Source organism: Centroberyx gerrardi, chromosome 5 (genome assembly GCF_048128805.1).
Source record: "Centroberyx gerrardi isolate f3 chromosome 5, fCenGer3.hap1.cur.20231027, whole genome shotgun sequence".
NCBI classification, from domain to species: Eukaryota; Metazoa; Chordata; class Actinopteri; order Beryciformes; family Berycidae; genus Centroberyx; species Centroberyx gerrardi.
The window spans coordinates 29,616,536-29,634,295 of NC_136001.1; the positions used below are offsets into that span (position 1 = coordinate 29,616,536).

The window sequence follows — 17,760 nt, forward strand, 5'->3', positions numbered from 1 at the left end:
TGGAGAAAAGTCATAGAAGACTGTTGTTGATGAGAGTGCAGCAGTGCATTGGAACAACATACAGCTAGATAGGTTAGTAAGTACTAAGTAGGATGGACATGCAGGAAATAGACTTTGAACATTATGAACAACTTTAACCCACTATAGGCTACTACTAATACTACTACTACTACTACTACTTGTTTCACTGAATGAGAACTGAAATGAAATGAAATCCGAAAATAGTTGTATTTACAGCAAGAGGCCAAGTACAAGACAAGACAAAACTTCCATTACAAAAAACTGTTGTAATACTTTAATATATATATATATTTTAGAAAGATACTCTATAAATATCACAGCAAAACTGTTTTTGTAGAATTATTATAATTATACCACAGGACATAAAAATAGCATAAAGTATGATAAGACCACTATACACTTCTTACTGAGTACCACAGACACTGTGAATAAGTCCTTATGTGAATATTCTATGAATATTACAGTGATACCACAGAGACCCACAAAGAACAACATGGTCACTATAAACTCACTATTGAATGCCACAGACACACTATATAGGAATATTATAAAAATGCAATAGCAATTAAAAATTACCATATTGAGTACCATAAAGACACTTTAAGTCCATATAGGAATATTATAGTTATACCACATATAGTTATACCACTGGAAATAAAATAAAAAAATACCATTCAGTACCATAAGGTCACTATAAAGTCACACTTGAGTGCCTCACACTGTAATATTATAGCAATATTATAGTCGATAAAAAATACCATAATAGTACGATTAGGTCACTATAAACTCACTATTGAGTACGGCAGACACAAGATAGGACTAGAGGTAAAGAATAGCATTAAGTATGATAAGGTCACTATAAAGTCAGTACTGAATAAGACAGACACAAGATAAGACTCTCTAGGAATATTATATGGCTACAATAAACGATAAAAGAAAAAACCATAATAGTACGATTAGGTCCCTATAAACTCACTATTGAGTACGACAGACACAAGATAAGACTATAGGAATATTATATAGATATCATAGACTATAAAAACACCATACAGCACCATAATATCCTCATTGAGTAGCACCGACACACTATAAAAGCGCTACAGGGCTATCATAGGAATATCATAGCGGGGTTATATTAGCAGAATTACGGTCATGCGCCCCTCCTAAGCCACGCCTCCGCTGTGTAACGCTTCATGGATGGTCAGAGGCTCCTCTCCGCTCTCTATCATCATCTGCAGAAAATGCGAGCGAGGAGCGGCAACAAAATGTCAACTCCGGCTGCTCTCCCCGACCCGCAGACATGAGAGGAGTCCCGCTCGCCTCTTCCCACCGCCGCCACTCGCTCTCACCATGCGGATCCACTGCAAAGTAGTTGCGATCGCCGTGTGCTTCGGAGTTTTCCTACTTTTGTACTTTTTGGGGGGCAACGCCGCGGACGATCCGCTCTTGAAAGAAGTTGCAGAGGAGGAGGAGGAGGAGGATCATAATAACTCTGTCCCGTCGCCCTCGCAGCCCGGACGCGATGTGGCATCAAAGTTTGCGCGAAAATCCCCCGATCGACTCCGGGTTCGTGCGCAGGAGCCTCCCAAGGGACGAAAAGAGGGGAAAGCGATCAATAGAGGAGCCAGCGTGAATGCAAAGAGGTGAGGGGGATTTTTTTTCCCTTCTTCTTCTTCTTCTTCTTCTTCTTTTTTGCACTGTCGCCGTGCAGCCTAGATGAGGGGTTTTCTCCACGCCTCGCACTGTTTCCATTTTGAGCATGAAAGTGCATGTGAAACTACTTGGTGTTTTGCGCTGAATCGCATCTTTCCTGTCGTTTGGAAGTTAAAGAGTGAGTCTTACCAGCGTTCCTTCAGTCTGTCTTTCAACCAGAACACGCTCCTTCCATCAACCAGCCTATATTGTGCTCAGGGACGCTTGGCATCACAATAGCCTGATCTGTCAAGGGAGAAGACAACGTGCATGCTGCATCTGCTGGCTGCATGTTATTTCCATGATCTTATTCATTTCTCTCAGTGATTGGTCTGTGTATCACGCAGTTGCAATCACGGGCTGCACAAATCCTCTTATCAAGGCTGAAATGCGAGTAGAGAGCATGACTCATTTGATTAGGTGGAAATTGTTGCTAGTATTTACAGAGGCAACATCAAACAATGGCACAACAGCATAATGATGAATATTATCTTCATCATTTGACCCTTGGTGTTGTTATTGGGTATGGGCCTTTCTCTCAGAGCTGTTTTAGGTGTAAAGGGGTAAAGGTCACCTTGAAAGACATTAATTGCTATGTAATGAATACAGAATGCAAATGAACCAGAATGGGTTGGGTTACCTATCCAATCATCTCCATCGATGCTGACAAGATATTACTGGTGGTGTTACAGAAGCCTGAAAGCCATCCTGTTGACTCGTTCACTTGTCAAAGTGTGGAAAACAATTTATGAGGGAGTGACAGGCTTGTCAGCTGTGATTTTCCTCTGTTGAGGGTTGGGAGAGAGGCTGCGAAACACATCGCACTCCTGGCAAAATCACATTCTGTCACCGCCTCAAAGACAATAAGCAGAGTTTGTCACTTGCTATTTCTGCTCAGGGATGGAAGCATTTTATTATGTCTCCCAGCTTTCTAATTCCAGCCTCCCTCCGAGTCCATACATCCTCTCTGCTCTTCCTCCTGGGTCGAACGCCGCCGATAACGTAATGGCCAAGATGCGCTGGTGGAGATACTTGCTCCGCCAGCAGGCAATATATATTCTATTTCTAAAGCCAGACTGAGCGTTGGGGACACTGCTCAGCAGATAAAAGCCATCAAGGCAGTACATTCAGAGAGGACCTTTGTGTCCTCCCAGAATCCACTCTCCTGCGCGTGTGCTCGCCGCTGATAAGGGAGATGGGGTGAAAGGGTCACTGGTGACCGTGGAAAACCACTAACAGGTTTGGCAAACACACAGGACTGACTGCCATTCCGATTAGGGAAAACACACCGGGCGTCTGCCTGCTGCCTCCTAAAAACTTTGCAGCCGGTTGCAATGTATTCCCGATTTTATTGCATGAGCTAAGCGGACGGTTCTTTGGCTTGAGAGTGTAAAAACCAGGGGAAACTGAGCAGCACTGTTCAGTTTTCAGGTAATAGCTGTACAAACCTCAGCAAAATTTGCCACCACTAATGCCCAGTGAATGAGATTTATAGGGATAATCAGGTGTGTTTCAAATTTAGGGCAAAGTCATTTTTGATTTTAAGGGCTGGGATTATGAAACATGCCACGGTTGTCCTAATGACTCCCATTCATTTAGAAACAGAAACAGGAATGATCTTTTAAGAGAAGGAACATGTGAAGCACACATCACCAAGAAGTACGTCCCATAGTGTCTTTGTTGTTTTGTTTTTCATACACCGCCTTACACTCCATTCATCTGTAAATCTTGAGCAGCGGCCTGATTTCCTGTGCTGCACATTTAATAGACAAACATCCCTGCTTTTCCTCATCATATCATTTCCTCTTGACACATCACACCGCTTCCTGTGGCCAAAAATAGAAGGAAGAGCTCCAGCTGTCCCCCAAACAAACCTTTTTTTTTTTTGCCGCCATGCTATATAATACAGACCAGAGGCTTTGGAGAAAGAGTTGCCGAAACCAAATTGAGACAAACGTCATAAAACGGTGACGGAGACTAAAGGCCCTTCCAGCCAGGTCTTCACCACTAATAAGCCTTCAACATTGATCTCTTCGTTTATGAACTTCAGTTTATGTCTCTAATGCAAAACCTTAAAGAAATAACCCCGCTCTCTGCTTTGTCACACTGAATTAAGGCCTGCATTCAGGGGATTAGATGGCTGTTGATACTGCCTGTTGAAACAAATCCCTTGCTCTATCACTTCAAGTACAGTTAAGCTTGCAGTGAAGAAGTCCCTCTCTCTCTCTCTCTCTCTCTCTCTCGCTGTGGCATTATGCATCGCTATAAAAATGTCATCTTGCCCCGACACAATGCTCGGCTCTGCCAGGAGTGCTTTTGAAATCTCCCTGCTTGCCTGCGTATCCTGAACCTGGCTGGAGAGACTTGCTTGTGTGAGCCGCTCGGGGGTGGGGGGGTGGGGGGGCGGTGGGGGGCCAGACCACGTATCTGTCTGGGTTAGATAGGCTAACTCACTTTAAACTGGTGGGGAGTGAGTCATGGAGGGTGTGGAGGGAGATCTGGCAGGCAAGAAACAAGAAAGACTATAGCGTTGGGTCAACTCCAAAACGGGGTTGGAAGGCTGAAGCAGAGAGAGAGAGATAAATCATGCAAAAAGTTACAGCTTCTCCACAAAGAATAAAAGAGAATGCTCTGTTTTCTTTAACTTTATCAGGCAAAACGTACGGGTGGATTTGAGATTCTGGACCATAACTCTATCAGTTTTGGCTTTAACGGTTGTAGATTTCGTTTTTTTTTTGCATTTCACTTAATTTGGATTTGGGTTCTCATCTGATTAGGCTTAACAGTACTCTGTGTTCCAGTGTTCATTACATTGTTGGATGAATGACTGACTAAACGTCTCCCTCCCTCTTGCAGCTCTGCTTCTTCTACATATTTTCTTCAGTTATGGTCTTCCTCTAAATTTATCTCCCCATCAGGTTCAGTCAGGACATTAACATTAATATATCCACATGATGTCTTTATCAACTTGAAGCATGGTGGCAGTGGAATGATGGTAACTGCCTTTTAAAATGTGGCCACATAACCAATAAACTATGCGTGCAGAATTCCATCAGGTTTAGTTAGCGGCGTACAGTCCATCGCCTAATTTGGTTTTGGCCATTCAGCCAGACATAGTGATGATTGCACAACCTCTCATACCCCACTTGTAATGAAAATAGATCATCTGTTTCTGATAACAGACTGAGTCATAGGCTTAGACTAAATCAACAATATCATTTGTTGATATTTTTTGGACCGATCACAAGTCTTGATGTAATTTGCTGAGATGAATATCCTGTGCTTTGTCATACGTTTTGGCAACTTGGTGAAAATGGCCCCCACCAGCCATAAATTCATAGTAAGGCATGTGAAAAGAAATGAAGGGGAATTAAGAAAGGAATTTATTTTTAGGATTTAGTATCTATAGGTGTTTTATAGTCTGAAATCATATGCCTGTTTTCCAGAAGCCTCTTTGACACAAGCCAGCAGCCAACTGAATCTGCTCCAAAAGAGGAAGAGCATGATGCACGGTAACATGTTCAGGCTGATGGGTTTGATACCCACCGCTGCCAACCATAATGAAAATGTGTGATGATGTGGAATACAGGCCATACAGATAAGAGTCCACCAAATGGCCTAATGCCATGCTGAGTTTTTAAAAGGCATTAAAGGCCATGTTTGGGGCAATTTAAACCAGGGTGTTCATGCTGTCGTCATTTCAAGATAACAGCGCATCTCTAAATCTGCTGCTTATTTCTCTCCCTGCATGATTTGGAAGGAAAGGCTGCGGGGCTGTGTAGGCAGAGGGCTCTTCTAATGCTCACTCTGTAGCCTGTAATGAATTCAATCCTTTTGTACCTCTTCTGCGCTCTTTGACTGCTTCCAGATGTGGGGAATAATGCCATAACGCATTACTTCATGCGAACAGTACGTGCTTTATGCAAAACAGGAGTCAGACCTATTCGTTTTTTTTGTCATCATTTCAAGGGCGCTTATTTTGCGAGCCTAAGTGCAACGTAATTACACGTGTATAGGAGGCGCGGGCCGCAGTCTCCAAAGGAAAATGGGAATGCGCGTTGAACAACCTTGACAGAGCGGCGGCCTTTGAAGCGTGACAGACAGATTTCTCAGCACCTTCCCGTTCGTCCTAATCTGTGCTTCATCATTGTCCCTCAGCCATGCAGAAAACGAAGTGTCACGCTTGGAGACTGCCCTGCAACCCACCTGTCAGATTTCACTCTTCTCCCTCCCCATCGATTTTTTTTTTGTTTTTTTTTGTTTTTTTTTTTTACAGCAGACTCTTCGCTTCCTTCGGGCTCAGTCGGAGGAAATCCTCGCCTTTCGCCATCACGCACTCCTTTGACAGAAAACCATTTGCCTTCCACTATTCTCACAAAACCGGTGGACGCTGATACAAAAGATTCTCTGCTGTTCTTTTCTTTGCGACTGTAACTTGGCAGTCTTCTCGCCCTCCCTATGGCTACGCCAACATTTACGTTTAACATGTGTTATTGAAACCGGGCCCCACGCAGTGTTTGTGTGTGTGTGTGTGGAGGACAAGCGGATGGTGTTGGCCCCAGCTCCAGGCTCCCCACTGTACAAATGTTTCTCTTTCGTAGTGGGAGAGATTCTGCGCCGCCGAGTCTATTTTAATTCCGCGCCAGCGCTGCCTCTGCAGAGAGAGAGAGAGAGAGAGAGAGAATTTTTACATCAGATAAAGGACCTCCTTGTCTTTGAGCATGGGAGAACAAAGCCCAGTGGGAACACACAGAGCTACAGAGGAGGAGAAGTGGTTGTGGTGCGGATGGGGGGATGGGGGGATTGGAGGGGGGAGTGGTGCTGAACACTACAGGAAGGGAGGCAGGGATGTTCTTTGAGGAAAATCTTTGGCCGTGCACCACGTCTGTCTGTCTGTCTGTCTGTCTGTCTGTCTGTCTGTCTGTCTGTCTGTCTGTCTGTGCTGCGTCTGGAATGCTTCTGCAGCATCGCCCTTGCACGTTTCCTCCGTCTCCGTCCCCAACAGTTCGAGCCGTGAATGAATTACCGAGCCCTTGGCGTGTTCCTGAAGTGACGTACTGTTCAACAGTGACATGCTGACAGGCGATGAGCAGAGCTAAAATGTGATGTGAGATATGATCGCTTGCATTTGGTGAAGGGTGGAGGTAGGGTTAGACCGATATCAGTTGGCAGACATACCAGGCCAATGTCTTTTTAGTAAAAATTGGCAGTCAGACAGTCAGTTTTGTCCACTTCTGATATGATGGATATGATGCAGTTTGTTTCATTCAGTATTTATTGTGTAATTGATCGATATTGCACTGCATTGTCTATGAGAAACCCTTAACCTGAATTCATTCTATTGCAACATTTTGGTCAGATTCCACACAAGAATGCAACACTATGTTTGATTATTATTTTAATACTTATCCTGGGTTGCAGGATCTGGTCTAAATGCTGTTTCATAGGCTTTTCCCACTCTGCTGAGAGTGAAGTTATGGGGGAAACACTGAATACTTGTCATTTTGGTGAATTTTGAAAGTGAAAGTGGTCAAATGTGAAGGTATTGAATATCGTCTTCCTGCGGCTTCAGTCCCAAAAATATCAGTATTGGCTTTCAAAACCCTTATCAGTCAAACCCTAGGTGGAAGTAACAACTCGCAGTTACTCTTGTTTTGTAACTCTAACTGTAAGTAGCATTTTTTGTGCCTGTGCTTTTTGGAGTATGTTTTGAAGTCAGTAATTTTTTGACTTTAATCTTACAAAGTACAAATGTTGTAGGCCCTCCATAAGCACTGCACCAGACACGGGCCAATTTACAAGTGATGAAAGAGGGAAACAAGGTGAAGGAAAGTCAGTGAATGTCAGCAGATCCAGATCCCCTCCCCAGCCCTCACGATGGCCTTGGCCCATTTAGATCTGCTGCTCTGAAAACACTGTTTGAGAATGTTGGTGGAAAAAAAAGCAGTACAGAAACAACCTACTCACATGTTGATTCATGCGTTGCTTTGTTTATGCACATTATTTATTTATTATTTTAATTAGAATAAGAACCTATTTTAAATTCTGTCCTCATCCTTTTTACATTGCATGGAAAACATCATCTGAACTTATACATGAGCTACTTTTTTCGATGCTCAGCAATCAATAATTGAGCAGGATAGTTTGGTACTCTTTCCACCTCTGTCTTTTCTTTGTGCCTTTTCTAGTAAACCGCGGAGTGATGCGGGCCGACCCGTGGCCAAGCGCGACCGGCCCGAGGAGGTCATGCACCTGGCCGTGGTGGCCTGTGGGAATCGTCTGGACGAGACCCTCACCATGGTCAAATCAGCGCTCCTGTTCAGCGTCAAGAAGATCAAGTTTCACATTTTTGCCGAGGACCCCTTGGCCTCGCAGTTTGAAAAGGGGGTAAGCAGTCTCTAGAATGTGTATATTTTACAAAAACGCACCATATCGAGTGTAGTTCCATAGACGCTAACGACGACAATCTCATTGGATTGGATTGCAATTCATTACTGGATGCTATTTGGAAAACCTCTGATTCCTGATTTAATGTAGCACATGTTAAACATTCCTCCTCGCTCTGTAACAGATGACATCAAGATCAGAGCGGTTCTAACTCTGCCTCTCTGACTCACTCTAGTATGGACATTTGAACCTTTTATCTCAAGGTTGGGGCATAATATATCACCAAGACACTCCGCTTTCCTCCAGTAACACCATGCATCACTTCAAAGTCACCTTTACAGAGGTGCCTGCCGTGATTTTGATTAGTTCCGCCGATAGTGTAACTAACATCAGTCTATTAACCGTTACTTCAATTAATGGCGGCTTTAAATCCAAATCATAAATCAGCGTGCTTGCCATTCCTATGGTCTTCCCATATGTAGAAAATTCCTTGTGGGAGACAGGAATGTGGTAGTCAGGCCGAGATAATGTAGGACATATGGTAGATATGTACAGTAAGAGCTTATGTCCAGCCACAATGGTGAGAAAGATGGAGTGTGTGTGTGTGTGTGTGTGTGTGTGTGTGTGTGTGTTAGGAGGGGGTTAGAAAGGTTGGCCACAATCTCCTTTGATCTCTCCCCCTCGTCAGCACAAACTCTGCCAATTGCTTGCATTGCTCTCACTCTCTCCAGGGCCGCACTGTTAAATAATACTGAATAATACTGATGATTATGGAGGGCTTCAGCACCTAACGGGGAAAAACACACGCTTTAGTGATACACTGTGGAGTTGAAGAGGGTGCCTTCCCTGGTTCAGACTCACTGTAAGAACATAACTCGGTAATAAAACAACAGCTGGCAGCATTACATTCTAGGCGGAAACACCACAGCACCACAAGACATGACTTCATTGTTTTAAATGGCCGTCTCCACGAGCCATTTTGTGTTGACAAACCGGTGAGAGAGGGGTGACGCTTTTCCTCGACTCAACCTTTGCAGAAGTCTGTTAGATGCTATGCTCCTGTGTGCACTGTGATGTGCGGAGTTAACGGTGTGCAGTTTCACTTGCAGCTGAACCAGTGGCCTCGCTCCGTCGTGGCCAAGTTCCAGTACAGCATCTACCCCATCACCTTCTCTGTGGGCAATGCCGAGGAGTGGAAGAAGCTCTTCAAGCCCTGCGCCGCTCAGAGACTCTTCCTCCCCGTAAGGCTCTGCAGCACTCACCTGCACGCATCTCATTCTCATCATATACATTCATCCATATCTTCCACGTTTACTTGTTCTTTTCTTGTCTGTATTCTCCAGTAAATGGCATTTGCTTGGCCTTTATTTCATTCCGATGCATGACTATGATTGCTGTTGCGTGGTTATTGATGATTTTACGCGTATCGTGCGGCATTTACTTAACAAATAAGCAGTCTCCAGAGACCGAATGCAGTAACTTCATCAAGGCAAGGCTGCGTCCGTCCATTGATTTTCTTTTTCTCCCTGCATTTGTTGAAATACCCCCCAGCTTACTTACCATGTAATGAACATATTGCAAGCCAAACAAATCTATACACGTTTTTCTCTTGCTGCAAAGCAATCAATATACATTCAGTATGCACTTTATTAGGTACCTTGTGAGTACTGGGTAGGGCTTTTGCTTTGAATTTTGCTTCCAGAACAGCCTGACTTCTTGGAGGTATGATTCAACAAGCTGCTGGAAACTTTCCACAAGAATCTCAGTCCATTCTGACTTAGATGGCATCATGCAGTTCCTGTATTTTTTTTTTTTTGCAGCACATTCATGCTGCCAATGTCCCATTCCACCTCTTGGTGTTCTGTTAGTGTGAGACCTGGAGACCGAACTAAAGTCACTGTCATGTTCCTGGAACCATCTTGAGAAGATTGCATTATCCTGCTGGAATTATCCATTTTAAAAAGAGTAGGCTGTGGCCATGAAGGGATGCATCTGCTCAGCTACAATGTTTGGATGTGTTGTGGTGTTCGATTGATGCTCATTTGGCACTAAGGGGCCTAATGTCTGCCAAGAACAAACTCCCCACACCATTACACCACCATGGAGTCAAATTCTCACCCTGCCTTCAGCATTTAAATTGCAACAGAAGCCAGATTTTGCGGACCAGGCAATGTTTTTCCACTCTTCTGACATCCAGCTTTGGTGATCACGTGCTCACTTAAGCTTCATTTTCTTGTTCTTAGCTTAGAGGAATGGAACCCGGCATGGTCTAATGCTGCTGCAGCCCCATCTGCTTCAAGGTTCGGTTCTGAGATGCTCTTCTGCACATTACTGTTGTACTGTTATATGCAGGTATACTGGTAGCCCACCTGATAGCTCGGTCTTACCATTCTCTTCCGGCCTTCTTCATCAACAAGGTGTTTTCCCCCCCAACAGGACTGCCGCTGACTGGCTGTGTGTTGTTTATTTCACCCTTCTCTGTAAACCACATTCAAAGTCCCTTAAATCATGCGTCTGACAGTCTTAACATTTAGTCAATCAGTGACGGAACCTCTCGGCGCCGTCTGCATGCTTTATAGTTATGCTTTATTTATGTGTGACTCACTGTCTGGAGGAGCGAGCCATTTGCATAAACATTGAGGTGTACCTAATATAGTGAATACTGAGTTGGCAGATCTTTTCCCACATAAATATTGTTTGAAACCATGCATCAACAAAAGGTTTACCTTGTCACAAGTCTTATTTAGTTTCATCTTTGAACATGCCCATTCCAAGACTTTTGGTAAAGGAATGCGGTTGGAAGTGTTTCACTAATAACTGTAATTGTGTTCCAGGTCATCCTGAAGGAGGTGGACTCATTGCTGTACGTGGACACCGATGTGCTGTTCCTCCGGCCCATGGATGATATCTGGGCTTTCCTGAAGGCCTTCAACAAGACCCAGCTGGCAGCGATGGCTCCAGAGCACGAGGTCCCCAAGATCGGCTGGTACAGTCGCTTCGCCCGCCACCCTTTCTATGGGGTCACCGGGGTCAATTCTGGCGTCATGCTAATGAACCTCACGCGGATCCGCAAGACACTGTTCAAAGTAAGTGCCACCGTGGCATCATCGACCGAAAAAAAAACATGAAGTCATCCTCCTTCAGTTACTCCTTTGTTCGATATTTCTCCACACTCTGCTGAAAGCTGAAGTTAACTGTCAGTTTTCTTTTCATCTTGAGGTTTGCACAAGTTTTGTTTTCTTCCATTCCATCTTTGAGGTCACTCTGTCTCAACAGGCAGAGTGCTGTGAGTGGGCTGTGATTGAAGCTTTCTGATTGCCACGCCGGCATCACAGACGTCTGCCCTCAGAACTCAATTTAGCAGCTCTCCAGCACCCAATACGAGCAGCAAATTGCAACTTGAAGCTGAAATCTAAATGTGCCCCCCTTTGATGATGTGGTTTAAAAAAAAAAAAAAAAAAAAAGACTTCGGGCTGTTGTGAGAAAATGTTCGTGTTGGTGTTTCAGAACAGTATGATCCCCAGCGGTCTGTCGTGGGAGGACCTCCTACATCCCCTCTACCAGAAGTACAAGAACCACATCACCTGGGGGGACCAGGACCTCCTCAACATCATCTTCCACTATAACCCAGGTACAGTCTTTTTCCCCCAAGGTGTATTCATGTCACAATCCACTGATCTACGTTGATCCCAAAGCATGAAATCCATTAGTGTAGCTCCTGCACAGTGCACAGCAATCTCTAAGGACTAAATGTAATTTGTTAACTTAATGAAATCATCATAAATGCTTCAAATAAAATGTGCTAAGTCCATCTCCTTTTTCTGATAAATCTCATTAGGAAAGAACTTTGTGTTTCCCCAGAAAGTCTCACATACTCAGCACAGCAATTTCCAGTCTAAATGCTTTGAGATGCTTATATCGCCATGGAAGTACCAGCAGTATCACAGCATCAGTAGCTTATATTTTCACATAAACAGTCTTTTTATCGTTATTGGTAAACCAGTCTACTTTATGAGTCTGGATGGGTAAACACAGGAGCCTGTGGCTGTGGGCAGCAGCAGACTGAGTCCCAGCTGCAGTGTCCAGATGTGGGTATTAAGTGCTCAAAGCCATCGGCAGAGCTGGCAGTGCCAGTGTTTGCTTGACAACACGCATTCCCTGGAGCAGGCGCAAAATGTGGAGGGTGTGCATGTTTGTCTTTCTGTTTATATGGTGTGCCTTTGAACTCTCTGCCATCTCCATAGAGACACTTCAGTCAATCCATAGCATTTCTCTGATCTCTCCTTTTCCTGCTCAAGGTCAAGGGAATACTTCTGTGGACTTTCATCTCTTTATTGATGGCATTAACAGGGAATCAAATACACCTGCCATTTTGATTCATTTGCTTTTTGAGTAAACATGGCAAAACATCATCGGTATTTCTGTAATATACTCATTGCAACATTTCAACAGACATCATACCTGTCATGGTAAGCGAGTCTGTATTGTGTCGCTGCATTATTCTGTCATTATTATGCATTCAAACGCATCATTTGACTTTTTCAGCCTGGAACCCTGATTTGAGAAATTACGTCTTACACTTGGTCCGGAGCTCATTAAAACTTACTTTCATCATGACAGGGCCCACAACCTATAATGGTCCTTTTCACATTTTATGTTAATACAATTGCACACATTCACACCCAGGAGCTGCCCAGTATAACTACTGCAGGCCATTGAGCTGCTTCACTGGAGCAGTTGGAGGTTGATTGCTTTGCTCAAGGGCACCTTGCAGGATAAAAAGTTAACTTTAAGGTTTTTTCAGGTCAGTTTTTTTGTTTTATAATTTTGGGGCACTGTGTCCTTTTTGAGGGACTATGAAACTATGAAATAATACATTTGCATTGCATGTGTGCAAATAAACACTGAATTTGTACCACTAACATTGAACTTCTTTCCCATTGCTGGAAACTGTCCCCAACTAGTCCATCTTCCACCCCTTGACTACTGAGTTTTTACTTTTTGCAGTGGTTTGTGTGGGGACGTCATTTTCTCCTACTGCTGGCTGCATGTTGCCAACATTTTCTACTGCTTCAGGCTGCGTGCTCGGTTGTTTTCTAATCAAAAACTGCTCCATTTTTCTCATCACAGCACTAGAAAGAATCCCCCCGGTCATACGAAACACCTACGGTGGCCCATGGGGGACAGTGGTCACATTCACGCATGAATATTTGACAACCCAACGAATAAAATGTGAACTGGTTGAAATGCAAAAAAAGGGTGCTTCTAATTATCAGGAACATTTTTTGCCTCTTCGTTTTTTATTTGACAGGCATTTTATGAACTTTCAAGGGCGTTTTTGCCCTGAGCACCCATTAATTTCCGAGGAGAGAGACATACACATTCATGCTCTCCATCCAGACTTTGCTAGCTGGCCTGGGGAATCAAACTAAGTGATCTTCCAGTCACAAGCCTGCCTCTCAAACTTTTATAGGCCAATGCCCCCCACTGTGCACTGGTGTCACATTAAAAGTGCATGAGAAATGTGGTGTAATAGACTTGTAATGGCGTGTTCCTGTTGTTTCCAGAGTGTCTCTTCACCTTTCCCTGCCAGTGGAACTACAGGCCCGACCACTGCATGTATGGGAGTAATTGTAAAGGGGCCGAAGAAGAGGGGGTGTCCATCCTCCATGGGAACCGTGGGGTGTATCATGACGACAAGCAGCCGGCCTTCAAAGTAGTCTATGATGCAATACATGATGTGAGTAAGCCAGCAGCGTGTATTTGAGTTTCAGAGACTCAATCAGTTATAAATGCATGGCGCCCCCTGTTGAAACACTGCTGCCCCACAACCAGTGCTGGGTGGCACACATTGCTCAGTAATGTGTTACAGTAAAATAATTCATTTTCCCAAAAACAAGCTGTTTAACACATTTATATTTTAATATCAGTAATAATATTACAGTTACCAATTAAAAATTAAGTCATTCTTTTTGTTATTACCCCCCTTGAAATATCAGATTATAGCTGAATTATGCAAAACATGATTCTCCCCATACCTGATTCATTTTCTTCATAATTCATTATCATCCTCTCAGTTGACACAGACACTCACCAAACCAGCTTAGATTAGAAATGGCAGAAAGGTTTACATTCACTAGGTGAATTATTCCTGCTGCTTTTATTTTATCGAGCGAAAGGATGACAAGAACATTAGACTCTGACATTATTTGGTTGCTCCGATCATTCACATAGAAGTGCATAGGTGAGGTAACTAAGTTATCCCAATTTTTGAAGGTAAGCGGGGATGCAGTCACCAGTTTGAAGGTGTAATCCAAAAGCAATATAATGAGTAGTGTAATGTAGTGATTACTGTTCCCAGGGAGTAAAAAGCAGGTATTACTTGTTTTGATTAACAAGCCCAACTCTGCCCACAACTGGCTTTGATTACTTAGTGATTTATTACTGCAATAAGGGAGTCCTTTAGTGTGATTATGAGTATTATGTAGATGCAGTAGGTGCGGCTGAGTACTGTCAGCATCACCAAAGTAGCTATAATCACAGTAAAGAAAGCCCTGTTGGATATTCTGTCTTTTATACAATGATTACCAATGCATTAGTATGCATACTGTCTGAAAAGGTTTCTGCAAAGTAGTGTATATGCATGAGAATAAAAACACTAAATCACTAACTAGCTCTCTGGTTATCACGAGTTAACACAGCAACCAGTTCCATCATTAATAATGCATGGCTTCAACCAACCAGATTCCTTGGTTGAAACTACCCATTTTGTATTGGATCTATTTCACTGTGAAAGTTTGACTGACTAAGCATTTGATATAAGGACGGACAGTATGTGACAACCAGACATGAGTTTTACATTTGTTCTGAGACAGTAAAATGTTAGTTTAGATTTGCAATTTTTCTAAATGTTGAAGTAAAACAGGTAATTAACACCATAATAGGTTAAGAAAGTTCCAAAAAGCATATTTCCATATGTCTCCCACATGTCTCCATATGTGAGTGCTTATACCTAAAATGTAGAGGGTCAAATATACTCTGCATTGTATCACTCCCTAAGCTCGGAAAACTCAGGAAAAGAGCAGCTTGAATATTTTCTATGTCTTTGCAAATTTTCTCTTCTTGCTCGCATTGAACAATCTGGGTCAATTTTTACATGTGGAAATTTTTTGTCTGGCAGCGGTGTCGGTTCCCTCTGCTTTCCCGAGATAAGCTTCTTAAGGACGAGCCGAGTAGTAATTTATGATTAATGCTAACACCCCCTCCCTCCTCCCGCTGCCAGAATTTGCAAATATCATTTAATGTGGGAAATCTGCCGTTTAAAAAAAATAAATAAAGAAATAAATAGCTGCCGTACGACTGACACATGGCGATGTTTCTGCTCCTGCAGTTTCCCTTACAGGACAACCTGTTCCAGTCGCTGTTCTACCCCATCCAGACCAAGTTCCTGGACACGGTCAACACCCTGTGTGGTCGGATTCCTCAAGTCTTCCTCAAGCAGATAGAAAAGACCATGAGGAATGTATATGAGGCGAAAGTGGTCCGCCACGCCAAACCGCACAAATAACTGCTGGACAAGCGGATGATGGAGAAAGGAAACTCCCTGTTTTTCCTGACATCACCACGGACCACGTTGCTGTGGATTATGTGTCGTAGCAGCAGCTGAGGTGACGGCTCGGTGTGTTTGCCGTCCCTGGAATGGTCTTATGAACTTTATGATTCTCCAGTGATGGTATGGGTAACAATCCTATGTGTACAGATATGCATACAGTGCTGGTCAGTGATGCTGTAGAGTAGGTTTGCCTTATTGCCGTCTTACATTGTGCACAACCCGGTTCTGTGCGATGATGAAATGATTGACAATGTGGGGAAGCCAGAGAAAAGCCTGCAAAAAAAGGACTGAATGAATTCTTATATTGTCAAGAATTTGGAAAGTATTAGCTCCTCAACTCAAGTGGAGGCTGAAAACAAAATGAAGATTTAAGGCATATTTTAGTCAACCCAGCGTTGCATGAAAGTACGTGCCTCAAAAGGCTTTTTTTTTTTTTTCTTTATAAACATGGTTTTAAATAATCCTCTCTGCCTTTGGGGAGCTATATGTTAAACAAAGTCAATTTGGGGCTTTGGAAAGCTTTACTACTTGAAGTAGTACTTTAAAGAACCACTCCTGTCAAATCATGTGAATGTTTTGCCAACAAATAACTTGAAGTGTGTGCATGTGTGAATGAGAGCAGTTGAGAGCTCTTGGTCTTCTGCAGTTGCCAAATGCCACTGACAGTATTAAATACAGCAAAACAGAACAAACACAGATAGTTGGGTTGCATAAAGAATGTTAAAAAGCACTTTCAGACTGACGTGATGAAACTACAATTGAGGACAGGATGATGGATGCTACACTGACAAGTGAATCAAAACCAAAAGTGCTAGCATTTAAAAAAAAAAGTGAAGTACTACAACTGAGTATGTGCCATATGAATAGTCATGTTATATGCTGCCATGTTTATTATTACAAGAAAATGAATGATAGAGACCTATGTGTATGAAAGGGTATCTTTGTTTGCAATATGATGTATGTTATGGTGTGACACATGGGCGGTATGTTTTAACAACATAAAAGTCGATGTGGTGCGACGGTCTATGTATCAAATTATTCAAACTGGAAACTGAAAATGGCTGTACAGTCAACTATATCTGTGTTTCTAAATAAAAAGATGCAATGTATTGGGCCTGTTTTAGCATCATTTACATGTTGATGTATGTAATAATTATGGTAAAGGATTTCCTGCTATACCACATCACCACAAATTAATGAAATATATTGTTCTGAAACATATTGAGACATACCTTGGTGCCTAAATATCCTAATTATAGAGTGAGGGTTAGGTACACACTCCCACCCTGCCTATAGATGCTGCATCTCAACACTGATTTCTATGATTTTGTTTGTTGTTCAATATCTTTGGAGCGCATTCATGTTTAGATGAAAACTAAAACGACCTTACTGAGATGCTACACTACGTTTTCCTGGCCATTTCCGAGCTGAATACAAAGTGCACTTGACTTATGCAAATTTTCTCATATTCTTGAGTAATCTATGTAATCCACTAATAGCTGATGGCATTCAATTTTCTTTAAAGTCGATTACTTAATTATTTTAAGTTGACGCCTTTCAGTAGAAGAAGACATCTGCTGTATGGGAAGAAAGATAACATTTTGAATGCAACCCTAGTAAGAGTTCAGGTCTGGGAAAAAGTCCTCCCAACTTTCTGTTCTCTCCCTCGGGGTTTAAAACAAATTCAGTCCTTCCAATTCAATTTAAGTTTTCTGAAACGCCCGTCTGGGGCCTTGGGAAAAACAAAAGAGCAAAACCAATATAGCTTAAAGGTAGACTGACATAGATAGAACAGCTCAGCAATGCAAAACTTATCTATCTAGAATAGATGTGTAAATCACACTTTCTCACTTTTCTAACTATTAATATTTCATTGCTGTATTACAAAATAGCATTGTGCAACTGCAATAGTGCGGTTGCCATTTACTTATAGTTTTCTGTTTTTACAGATTCCTTGCATTGCAAGGTTTTATAGACAAACATTTGTCTAATGGCAGAACAATATTTAACAGGTTACAGCTTCCTAATTTTTCTCAAAGGGCAATTCT

General features: G+C 42.6%; 1 protein-coding gene across 2 annotated transcripts; it reads left to right on the forward strand.

Moving 5' to 3' along the window:
• Positions 1-1,274: 1,274 nt before the first annotated feature.
• gxylt2 (glucoside xylosyltransferase 2) lies at positions 1,275-16,821 on the forward strand. Of its 2 annotated transcripts, none has more exons than XM_071919955.2 (7): positions 1,275-1,664; positions 7,902-8,100; positions 9,198-9,341; positions 10,935-11,186; positions 11,608-11,731; positions 13,668-13,840; positions 15,491-16,821. In XM_071919955.2, the coding sequence occupies exons 1-7, from the start codon at positions 1,372-1,374 to the stop codon at positions 15,665-15,667; spliced, it is 1,362 nt and encodes a 453-aa protein (XP_071776056.2). In that variant the 5' UTR covers positions 1,275-1,371; the 3' UTR covers positions 15,668-16,821. The 2 variants fall into 2 exon arrangements, with proteins under 2 accessions (XP_071776056.2, XP_071776057.2); XM_071919956.2 differs by having other exon boundaries at positions 9,210-9,341.
• Positions 16,822-17,760: the final 939 nt, after the last annotated feature.